This window comes from Nipponia nippon, unplaced genomic scaffold (assembly GCF_047370975.1).
Source record: "Nipponia nippon isolate SJK-2023a ecotype South Korea unplaced genomic scaffold, ASM4737097v1 scaffold_6, whole genome shotgun sequence".
Taxonomy (NCBI): Eukaryota; Metazoa; Chordata; class Aves; order Pelecaniformes; family Threskiornithidae; genus Nipponia; species Nipponia nippon.
This window is the reverse complement of record NW_028262380.1, coordinates 36,808,314-36,820,692: the sequence shown is the minus strand read 5'-3', so window position 1 is coordinate 36,820,692 and position 12,379 is coordinate 36,808,314. Positions and strand designations below refer to the sequence as shown.

General features: G+C 37.9%; 1 protein-coding gene across 1 annotated transcript in view; it reads right to left on the bottom strand.

Moving 5' to 3' along the window:
- LOC148051410 (uncharacterized) overlaps nt 1–12,379 on the bottom strand; it is a 38,495-nt gene that overhangs the window by 13,470 nt on the left and 12,646 nt on the right. The window contains exons 9-16 of the mRNA XM_087738153.1: nt 8,898–9,027; nt 7,281–7,517; nt 5,885–5,990; nt 5,508–5,676; nt 5,134–5,285; nt 3,895–4,052; nt 1,124–1,265; nt 47–260 (exon numbers count right to left, since the gene is read on the bottom strand). Of these exons, the coding sequence (XP_087594279.1) occupies nt 8,992–9,027 (36 nt within the window). The 3' untranslated portion in view covers nt 47–260; nt 1,124–1,265; nt 3,895–4,052; ... (3 more) ...; nt 7,281–7,517; nt 8,898–8,991. The remainder of the gene's footprint in view (nt 1–46; nt 261–1,123; nt 1,266–3,894; nt 4,053–5,133; nt 5,286–5,507; nt 5,677–5,884; nt 5,991–7,280; nt 7,518–8,897; nt 9,028–12,379) is intronic.

Below are 12,379 nucleotides of genomic sequence, written 5' to 3'. Positions count from 1 at the left end.
TTTCAACATGAAAAGTGCATTTAAGCTTACAAAAAATAATACCTACAGCATTTCACAGTATGATATAGTCTATTTTCTCTTCTTCAGTGTAGCTGGGAAGCACCAGATAGTGGCCAATGTAGGTCGAAGCAGTAGTGTGTAGAAAGAAGATGGATGTGCTGGTTTCAAGAAGATGGAGTTGGCAGAAGGTTTGCAAATTGAACTCGGAGAGATGGTGCGTGTGTTATAAACACACTGTGGCCTAGGGAGCAGGAGATCACCTGGCAAGTCAGTCATAAGCTCAAGAACTTTTCTGCAGATTTATGTCAGCACTTTTCTTTTTTAGCTCATTTATATCTAATCAAAAATATGTACCCTTTTCTCAATCTTAGCATATTTATTTATATAAGTAGTTAAGTGGCATTGGTGTTGGTCAATGAACCTTAAAACTAAATGGACCTCTAGGCATAAGTCCTTTCACATAGACACATAAATTATTGTATATGTACGCATGTGCACTTGTAATAACTTCTCCAGCTGACCTGTCTGTTGACCCAATGCAGTGATGACTGAGAAAATCAAGGTAAATCATGTCAAATGAACACAGGGCTGAGACTATCATCTACAGTAAGTCAGATGGGAAACTGTTCATAGTAAAGCCAAACACAGCCCACCAGTGATACTTTATATATGCAGATGACAGTAAATAGCAAAGATTATTAATAAACTTTGCAAACTTGTGAAAAAAAAGGAATTCTGGTTACAACACAACGAAACTGTAAAATTCTTATTACAATTTGAAATTTGATCTTTAGGAAGAAATACTATAGAACTTCCAGTTAGAAAATTAATCATCCGTGTAAATTAAGCAGTCAAAAGGTGGACTTAATTATGAGTATGACCCCAGAACAATTACCTATTCGAGACCTTCCTGATACTAGATCATAATGGAAACTATGGAGTGAAAACAAGATAGAAATAAGTGACATAATAATAACAAAAATAAAAGTAATGCGAAATAGGACAAAATAGCTTCTCAGCATTCTAACAGTTGTTACATAACATATCCATCAGTAAGCAGAACAATATTTTGAGATTTGAGAGAAACTGTACAAACATGATACACTAGGATGTTGTTTCTCACCTTTTCATCTCCAGTGAGCAAGTACTGATCAATGGCATTATGTTTTTCACTAGTAAGTTCCTTTTTTCCCATTTCTTGTTTTACCTTCTTCTCCAATCTCCTTTCCTAATTTCCTTGCACCTTTTCCATAGGGTCCAAAGTTCTGAAAAAAATATTAAATATTAACATCTGTCACCTGATACAACTTTTTGATTACATTCATTGAAACAAAATTCCTCAGAAGGAAGGATGCACAATTTACTTAATAGATGATCACTACAATTTTAAGGCTTCTGGAAAACCTGCTTCCTTCTCGTCTTTTGTATATTGTAAGCAGGTGGTCACAGACTGCACCTTAAATAACTACTGTGAACAGCAATGGTAGATTCAAGATAAATTCCTTGCATTTACTTAGGAGTCAAAATAGGCTGTCTGCAACTCCAGACTTTAAAAGATGAATGGAAATTAGTGAAGAAAACTGTCAGTAAGCTTACTTTCCATTCACCCAGGACTGTCTTGCCAGTGGACAAAACTTACAGGTTACAGATGGAGAAAAGGCTGGAAAAAACTGGTTTAGATTGATGTCTAGAGAGATTGTAATGCTACTTAAATAGTAATTAAGTGAGCATAGTCACAAATCCTCCTTCCCCCTTCTCAGGCAGCTAGGGTCACTAATTCTTGCAGTTGAAGGAATCTAACAATTGTACATCAGTCTGGTCTTCGTCTCTTTGATCTCCCTGCTTCAAGAAAAGGACACTCTGGCTTTAAGGAAGGTTACAATGACCTCATTTATTTATTCCAATAATTCATATTTCAGTGCAAATCCATGGCCTGGACAAATGATGTTTCAGCTCCACCTCTGCAGTGGCAAAGAAGTTAAAGCTGTCACCTGTTGCTCCCTTGCTCAGTCTCCTTTTGGGTGGAGTCTCCATGTACAGGTCCCTGGTGGCCTTTGACAGAAGATGGCCTGCCAGAACAGGTTGCTCAGGAGTTTTCTTTGTATTCTGGCTCACCCAACCCTTTACAAACCCAGTCTCTAAATTCCCAATGACAAAAAGGTCCCTGGCAAAACATCAGGATTCTTTGATATCACATGAACCATGTTCTGGGAACAGCACCAAAAGATCTTATCCAAATATTTCTCACAGACCTCACAAACGCTAGGGAAAACCAACTCAGTCCAACAGGCACAGGGAAGAACAAGTTGGATCTTTCTGCTCCAGTGAGGTCTTTATTACTGTTAGAGGGTTTTATCCCCAGAAAGTGACTTATTTTGTCTTCCTTAATTTCTGGAGAAGGCAGCCCTAGCTCACAGCTCAGCTCCCACAGTAGCTTTGAAACCAAGAAGTACAGCTGACCTTAACCAGACTTAAAGTTTCCACTCAGATACAAAATATACTGTAAAGAATTGCTTATTTTCAGATTTTAACTTTATTTAGAGACACTTCCATGAGTACATGATGCATTTTAAGAGAATGTCCTTTATGCTAATGCCTATTGTGACACAAGAAAATAAAAAAAAATTAAGATGGTTGACTGAACAATCATTCTGTTTAAAAGTATTTAGCAGTTAGTTGTACAGGGCATGAACATATGATTTGTTCTATATGTAAAACGTTGTGGATGATGCAGTCAGTGCCAGAGACGAACTCCTACCTATTCTCAGAGAGGCCAAGCAGTAGCCCTCCCTCAAGAATCCTGTGCTCTTTACCTTGGGAAGGAACAATGTAATGACCTGACTGTTTCTTCACGTACTGCTTTTTCAAAAGGTCATAACTTAACAGAGTCTAGTAAAAATATTAAAAACCCCCACCTTGCCTGCTTTGTGTAATTAATTATCTAAGTAAATGTCTTGTTAGGTTTTAATTAGGTTTTACAGAAATGTGAAAAAAAAAATCCATACGCATGCACACCCCCCCAAACTTACTCTCTGAATAAGTTTGCATTTAGTACCTGAAAAATGAGGGTCAGAGAATGTAAGAGAGGCCAATCCCTTGTCTGTAAAGACAAAGAGTATTGTATCCCTCACCAGCACAATTTCAATGCTTTCTACAAGTCCCTTTTCCATTCTAACAGCATGGCATTTTGATTTTACTATGTTCCACACTGTAATCACTCCAGCACTGAGATTCCTGCATACAACATATCTCCAAGACAAAAAAAAACACCAAAACACTCACCAATCTCTGACTAGTAATTATTCTGCCTACAGAGCTGTCCCTGTTATGTTTTAAAGTTTGAGGTGGCTTGGTTTATGAATCTTCTGAACACTTCCAGTGATTTCCAATTCCCCAGCATAGATATATATGTGTCCAGTTGCAACATAGGGCTGAGATCCTGGTCTCACTGAAACCAGTGGGAATCAGGAGTTCCCCTTTGGAGTTCTGAACATTCATAATTAAAAAAAAAAATTATTTTCCTTCAGTTTTTTTGCTATAATTTGGCTGAGACACATTCTAAAAAAGTCTCCACATCAAGGCATGGCGAGGATGAGTCCTTTGGCTAACTATGTTCAACATGTTTTTAACTGGATGATTCCAGCAGTGCTCAGCATTGTGTTCATTTATGTTAGTTCTGAATCCAGCCCTTTGCAATGTGTAAACTACTTCAGAAACAGAAAAGGCAATTCAGGAAAAAATTACAAAAATTAGTATATTTTGTCCGTTCTTTTTGGCAGAACCACCTTTTAAAGGTTTCAGTCATGTTTTCAAATGCAACATCGTGCCTGTCATGTTGTCTTGTCTGCTACCTGCCCTAATCTGAAAGAAAGGGAATGTTTAAACATCGAATACCTGTGTATCTTGAACTTGCCTGGGACACTTCTGCATAGCCACAATGTCTCAAATTCCATTTGTGTTTTTTCCCTTGTTTGTAGTAACAGTCAAAAACTGGTCATTGATCTTTGCAGCCAAGTTCCACATTTGAAGGTAGTTCTCTCCACCACAAAAGGCTAAAGAAAGAAGTTCAGGACAAACACCTACATATTTAGGGTTAAATTGAAAAACAACAAAACAAAACCCAAAAAAACAGATTTGTAGCACAGGAATAGAATATTCTGCAATTAACACATGTATCTGTGGTTGTTCTATTGGGACTATCTTGTGAGGCTGGCTGAACAGCCTACGTGAATTTTGCTGTCCACCTTTTTGGTAAGTACACAAAGGCCAGGTACACAAATGCCTGCACTGGTGATCAGTTCACTTTCTAGTTGAAATACAGGGTGCTGATCACTATGTATAAAGCCTGCTCTGATCTGGCTTACAGAGAATGTAGAAACTAGCAAAATTTTCTCTCTGCAACTGTCTCACCACAACTGTGTTCGGAAGGAATGTTTCCAGGTATCTTTTCCTGAGCTAAGCTGCACGGGATTTAAGGACTTGAGCATTTTTTAGAACAAGCCATTGTTTGACTGTAATGCCATCAATTATACATTTGAATGTTGTATTATTTACAAGAAGATATAAAATGTATATTCAATTATAGATCTTTGGTAATAGTATTCAGTTTACTGATAAAGTATTGATATAGCAACAGAAGCTTGAATTCAGCACTGAAAATCCTATCTTTGGTTTCCAGAATGTGGAGATTTTTAGGATTAGACAGCACATTTCAGTGATAAGGAGCAATCATAACCTTTGGAACTTAATTTAGATTCTCTTAAAGTTCCACAAAATTCACATGAAATTTGGTTCAGATCTCTTGTATTCTCACAAGAATGAACACACTTGTTCACCACTTAAGCCTGTCTCTTCGGCACACGATTGATTTCAGAGCACTCAGGTCACTGGGTACTCATTTTTTTAATCACATGGCACACCGTTTTTCATTGCAATCTTGTTACAGTTCATGTGAAACAGTAGAAAATCAAATAATGTACCATGGTAAAGTAGAAGAGATTATTGAAATAGAATATGGAATGACAATATTGATAGTTTGAGACTTCCATTTACATGATCCTTTCAGAAATGAATCAATCCAAAGAAACAATTCTCCTTTATTTATCAAATGGCAACAGAAATGAAATCACTCGCCTCTAAGATGAGCTGAAGGTAACTTGGCCTGTGGTCTTCAGATTCCAGAGTATTAACTCAGTGGTATTAGTGTCTGGAATATGGCTGAATGCCACGAGATGATAGTCCAGATGATTAATGAAGCAGGTGCAAATAAAGTCATTGCAGCAACCCTGAAGAGTGTGAGAGTAGGCAAAGGTGCTAACACCGAATAGTTCTACGTGCATAATAGCCTGCTGCCCTGTAAAGAACAGCAGAGCTGTTCATAGCGAGAGGGAGGTTTCTACTACACCACTACAGGCGCTTTTAAAAACAGCAATTGTTTTTAAATCTGTAACACTATCTGAAAAGAAAATTCAAAAAATCTCTCAAGAACATTTTAGGGTCAAACTCACCTCAGTGTAAAGCACGGGCAGCCCTGCTGACCCTTCTGAAAGTAACAGAGTAATACAGAACTTGCTCTTGGAGTAGCTGCCAGGCATGATAGGATATAGGTACCAGAATCTGGAAGGTTTAATGGAGGTGTGAGAGAGCTGAAACCTCCTGCCTTCAGACGGAACACAGCTGTGTGAAAAAGTCAGGGGTAAAAATCCAGATTTTTAGGAGGAATTAGGCACCTAACGTTGCTGGAAGGCTACCAGTGTGATTTTCAAAAACTCCAGAAGAATTTAGAAAAGATGCTCTTGAAGACCTCACAGGCCACCCAAATATTTAAAAAATTGGGCACAACTTCCTTTTCTGGAGAAGCAAGAATATAGTTTCTATTCATTACCTTAGTTACAGCTTCTCCCTGAACAGCAGCCACAGATTCTTGGCATATCGGCTTAACAACCACATCTCCTTTGCTAGCACTGAACACCACAGCTCCTTTTCTATTCCTGTACAAAAGAAGAGTCAATTAAAACAGAGAAAACATACCTGTAGCCTTATTCTGTCACACTACTAAATAAAACCTGAAGACTACGTGCATGTACAAGGAAGACTGAATTGTTTCCAGATGCGTACGCACAACCCAGTGCAAGAGCTATACGGCAACATCAGGTCTATACTGTCAGAATCAACTAGAGGAGCAAGGTACAGAGTAAGCCCCAGATGCTCTGATGCAGCCTGATTTGGACTTTTTATACCAACTGTGACACGACCTGGGGGGCGAGGATTGGAAGGGCAATCTTGCTGCTCTGGCAGTGACAGTTCAGGAATAAAAAACTATCAGATTGCAAAATACGCTAGTTAACTGCACATTTTAACGCTATAAAAGACTGTCATGTACAGTAGTTGGTATTTTTAATGTGGTTTGATTTTGCTTCTTTTGAACTACTTTGCCCCTGTCTCTGCCTGCACTGAATCTAGTAGATGCAGCATACATTATGATGGTCATTACCACCTGCAAATCTAGCTTTTAAACCCATCAGACATACCAGTGATAAAACATGGGACTGAATAAAGACATGAACATACACTTCGGGTGATTCTCTTTATAACTTCTTATGTATAGCCTATTGCTTTCTTCCTCTTTCATCAATTTCCTAACACTTTGTCTTAACTCCTTGCAGCTGGATTTGCCTTTGCAAACTATTTCTGTCTTTGATATAGAATATTGCCAGTGCCATTTGAAAATCATATTAATGCGAGTGGCAGACACTGGATTTCTCCTAAACCTCATCATTCAAATCCTGTCAAACATACTGCATAATTACTTATGACTATCCTTTCCTACCATTGTATGCTATAGAAGTGGACTAGTCACCCCTAGAAAACCTGTAATTTTTTTACGTGACTACAATATTTACACAGCAAAGATGAATAGCAAACTCCCAGCTGATGCTGGGAGTAGGACACCAACTGAGAGAACGCTCCTGCACTGCACTAGCACAAATCTTGTTCTCAGAAATTTCAGCTTGACAATCTCAACAAACATTGCGTAAAGCTGCATGCTGGATTGGCGTATCAAACCAGGAAAGAATGCCCTTCAACTTATGTTTGGAAGAAGTACTTGAGTAGCAGTTTGTAAGTGGAAGATATAGTTGGTTGTTGAAGGGATGAGGGAATTCATACCTACAAAATGTATCGTTAGGATTAATCCCTTATGACATTTGGATTTGGATTATATAATGACAATACATCAATTATAGACCAATGGAGTAAATATAAAGAAATTATTAACGGACCTGATTTTCACAAAAATGTCATGATGGAAGACTGATATTCAGTTGAGTTATGAAGAGGAATTTTTTAATCCTAAATTCTCACTGGTGAACAATACTTCCTACTACTCTATAAGCACATAGAATACAATCTTTCACTGAATTTCTTGATATAAATATGGAGCAATCCTTGTGTATACAGTATCTGCTGAAGACACGTATTTCATGCAGCAACTGGCATGAGTCCCTCAGATCAAAACCCTGAAATAATAAAAAAAAAAGTATAGGTTAAAACACAGAGCTGAGTATATTTCCTGAGTCCGCAGCTGGCATATATTCCTTTCCCTTCCCTGACCTCAGAATAAAGTCTGAGGCAAAAAAATTCTGAGGGTAAGGGAACTCAAATGTGAAAACAGAGAATACGAAAGTATCACCTCCACACAAAGCAAGAGAGAAAAATAAACTCAAACAAGAGAGAGAACTGACACAAAGATGGAAATGACAGCAGGAATGAAGTACAGAGACAGAAGAAAAAAGCTGTCAGAAATAATTAGGAGGAGCGTAAAAAGTAATCCAAGAAAACTAAAAAAGAGAAGTGAAGGGTCATTTTCCAGCTAGTTAACTGCATCTGAAAGAAATTGTAATATAATCTATCTCCTCTTCCAAAAAAGTTGTAAGATTTTCTCCCCTTCTGTTTTCTTTAATTAAGAAAATCCTAAAGTGCACATTCAAAGTGTCATACAGCACTGTAATTTATCCAACAGTCACTGCTGAGGAGGTACAATTGTAACTGCATAATTTAAGGTTTGTTTTGGTTTTCAAATTTATGAGTCTCCTGCTAATCTTTTTGATATTTTTACATTTTTCTTTTTATTTACTACATTTGACAGATTAATTCCCATTGAAATGTTGAAAAATGCCTATTAAAAATCCTGACAAGTTATGCCATTATTTAACTAAATTGACAGCAATACAGAAATAAGTCCTCCTCTCTGAAATGCTGAAATATGGATAATGAGCCCTTTGTCAGTTAGATAGATTTTTTTTTTTTTTAAATGTCTGGATCCTATTAAAACCTCATGCTCCAGTATATAAGACAACTTCTAAGGAAGCCATAAAGCGAAGTCCATTAGACAGCAATTGGATATAAACTGTCTTGTACCTTCCTTTGAAGGACATGACAAAATACTGTCAAGGAACAGAAACCTGAGCTGAAATTGAGGTTATCTGATGTGACTGCTACCATTTTTGTATGACAAGATTTTGAATTTGAAAAAAAATCCCACAGGAGGACTAATAGGCTGTTTACCCGCAATTGGTGGTGTAGAAAGCAAATTTGACTATCACCTAGGAAAGTTTCAGTGTCTCACATTGGTCATAATTCTTATGACCAACAGACTAATCGTTTTGCAGAAGCCAAAGGATGCCACAGCACTGAAAATTACAAATGACTTGAGCAAGCAGCAAGCCACTTACAGGCAATAAGGACCAGCTTTGTATATGATTGCTCAACTATAATTAACTGTGTGAGCTTTCCTGCCTTTTGTAGTACAAAGAAGTCAACTCTACCTATTCCTAAAGACTGTTTATGTTCATATGGTCAGCTACAACTCAGAAATGGTATAAGAAGCCGTTCCTTACCACCTTTCAGCTGTTAATCTCCATGTCTCAACATCTACTTATTTCTCTGTGGATGACTTATTCCAAGTGCAGAAGGAAACATGTGGGCAGAAGCTTATTTGTCCAGAAGAACCAGCACTCCTCCCATCCTCTAAGTCAAAGGAAGATTTTTATTGAAAGTTGATGAAATATAACTTGATCTTATGATTTAACGAACAGAAAGAAAACCAAGAACAATAAAACCCCACTCACCTTGACCAATTGGTTACCATAAAAAAACAAACAAACAAACAAACCAACCACAAAAAACAAACACCAAGGAGTTCCCTGTTCATTGCACATGTCAGTGTTGGCACGGCCAAGGCAAGGAGATGTATGCATTAATCTCTCATGTTTATTGATAAATAAATCAGCTATATCAACATTCTCAAGATTTTTTTTTTAAATTGCTTTTTATGGGACTTGTCAGGGTCCTAACCTATTCACCATAGGACTAAGACTTAATTTTACATCATTTTAGAGGCCTGGGGATTTCATTTAATAATGAAAACATAGCTCAATATAATTAAAAAATGGCTTGAATATTAACAAGCTTCTATCAATGTATGTTTAAGAAACCACTGCAGTTGAGCTGGATAAAAAATTGGCTGAGTAAAAAAATCGGAACATTCTTCAGTATATCATCATGAATTGGGATAAATTAGAATATGTCAAAATACTGTGAGTTTTAAGGAAAAATGAAAATATGTAAGTTTGGAAACACTCAAACATTTAGTTCCAAAATTCTCAATCAAAATAAACACTTTAGACACTTGACATATTTCTGTGCTGAACAAAATCAAAACACATAATATGCATGAGCTACACCTTCTATCCTTTTTCAGCCAATTTATTTCTTGATAAGCAAAATGTCCATTTAATATATAGCAGAAATATCCTCCAGCTTGTTTGTAGCCAGGAATTTTGAGATATTTCCTTTTAGAAACACAGATAACCTATTCACCCTTGCTTCTACCTGGCCTAATTTTCTCAGGGATAATTAGTTTATTCTCAAAGTTTTTTCTCTTTTATACAATTTCGACATCCTTATTCATGTTACGAAGAACAGCATACATAGAACCCAAAGAATGATGACATGTACACCACAAGGTTTTGCTTTGCTTGCTTTGACACTGAAGTGACGGTTCCCAAAAAAGGTCAAAACTTAGCATAGGGAGGTGCACTGATTTCCTATATGGTCCCCATCTGCTCCCAAGCTAACTTGAGGATAGATGCCCAAATCCAAAGCCCTGTGAAGTGTAAGAGAGGACTTTCACCAGAGAACCCCCTGGGAATCGAAAGGCCAACTCGAGTTGCGCCAGGGGAGGTTTAGCTTGGATATTAGGAAACATTTCTTCACCAAAAGTGTTGTCAAGCACTGGAACAGGCTGCCCAGGGAAGTGGTTGAGTCTCCCTCCCTTGAGGTATTTAAAAGATGTGTAGACGTGGCACTCAGGGACACGGTTTAGTGGTGGACTTGGCAGTGCTAGGCTAAAGGTTGGACTCAATGATCTTACCAGTCTTTTCCAACCTAAATGATTCTATGAAAATCTGACAGGTCTTGGCTTCGGCTCCCTCTGGTGGGTAATGCACACTGCAGAGAACAGCAACTACTGGTAAAGGTAACCACCACGAAACAAAACAACATGCAAGTTGCTATATTTTTCTTAAAATATACAGAAATACACCAGCTGAGTAATAAGGAACTAGCTAAACACTATTCTTTTCGATGAGAACATTTGCTTGGATTTCTGTTCTTGACTGATACTTTGAGGCCTGAAGTTTGATGTCCTTTCTCAAAAACATTTTGTTTGCAGGATTCAGAAAATGTTCATTATTTCACAAATCTCACACCCTGAAGATTCTTTATTTGTTACAAGGAGTTTAGTTCCAGTGGAAAAGAAAAATACGCTTTTAAATCTGTGATATCTTACCTACGAACCACACATGTCCACACATTTACCAGTTGAAACAACTGAAAATTAAAGCATATTTTATAATTTATATTCTTGGGCACAAATCTACATCCTTCCATGAGAAGGATGTGCAGACTGCATTGCAGTATGCCAAATACATGGGTTATGATAATGGCAATTTGTGATACTTACAATATTAAAATAAGCACCAGTAATCTCAGCACTACAAAACAGTACTGAAATTTTGGTTACCTCAGAAAAATGCATGGAAATTTTGCAAACATCAGCTGTCTGATAGCAGAGGCTTAGAATTAATCATACTTTTCTGCTCTCACCAGTGGCACCAATAAATCAAATTATAACTCTTGCATCCCTGTGTTAAAATATTTTTTTTTCTTTCAGAAGCTTACTTGTTGATCTGAAACGCATATGGGTTGTTTTGTTGGAAAAATAACAATGTTCCCATCAGAAAACAGTAATCAAGTGTGAGACCATTTAGGGTTAGAATGGTCAGATGAGTTCATGTTCTTCAGTGGAGGAAGTCCATATGTTCAGGCATAGGACCAACTTAAACAACTGTATAGTCTATTCATTAAATTGCTTATGGAGTTACATCATACTTAAAGACAACTTGGTGGATGAACAACTGGACGTGAGCTGGCAATGTGTGCTTGCAGCCCAGAAGGCCCACCATATCCTGCGCTGCATCAAAAGCAGCGTGGCCAGCAGGTCAAGGGAGGTGATTCTGCCCCTCCACTCTGCTCCAGTGAGACCCCACCTGGAGCACTGCCTCCAGCTCTGGGGTCCTCAGCCCAGGAAGGACAGGGACCTGTTGGAGAGAGTCCAGAGGAGGGCCACAAAGATGATCAGAGGGATGGAACACCTCTCCTGTGAGGAAAGGCTGAGAGAGTTGGGGTTGTTCAGCCTGGAGGAGAGAAGGCTGCAGGGAGACCTTGTTGCAGCCTTTCAGTACTTAAAGGGGGGTTATGAGAAAGATGGGGACAAACTTTTTAGCAGGACCTGTAGCAATAGGACAAGGGGTAATGTTTTTGAACTAAAAGAGGGTAGATTCAGACCAGATATAAGGAAGAAATTTTTTACAATGAAGGTGGTGAAACACTGGAACAGATTACCCAGAGAGGTAGTAGGTGCCCCATCCCTGGAAACATTCAAGGTCAGGTTGGATGGGGCTCTGAGCAACCTGATCTAGTTGAAGATGTCCGTGATCATTGCAGGGAGTTTGGACTAGATGACCTTTAAAGGTCCCTTCCAGCCCAAACTATTCTATGATTCAATGATAACTAAGCTGCAGGCATGTATTTTACATCACAACTTTCATTCTGAAAGAAAACTGTAGAATTTATAAAAGACATTTATTTCTAATTAATATTTCCCTCCTTTTAAAAAAAGAAACCATCCAACTTTCAGGTACAAATAAGAATCTGACATCAGAAGTGCTTCACTAGATATGTAGTTCTAATTGGAATTCTAAGCAACGGATGAAATATGCTAGAAACCACTCCTAGAATTATTTTAATTAGTTTCCTC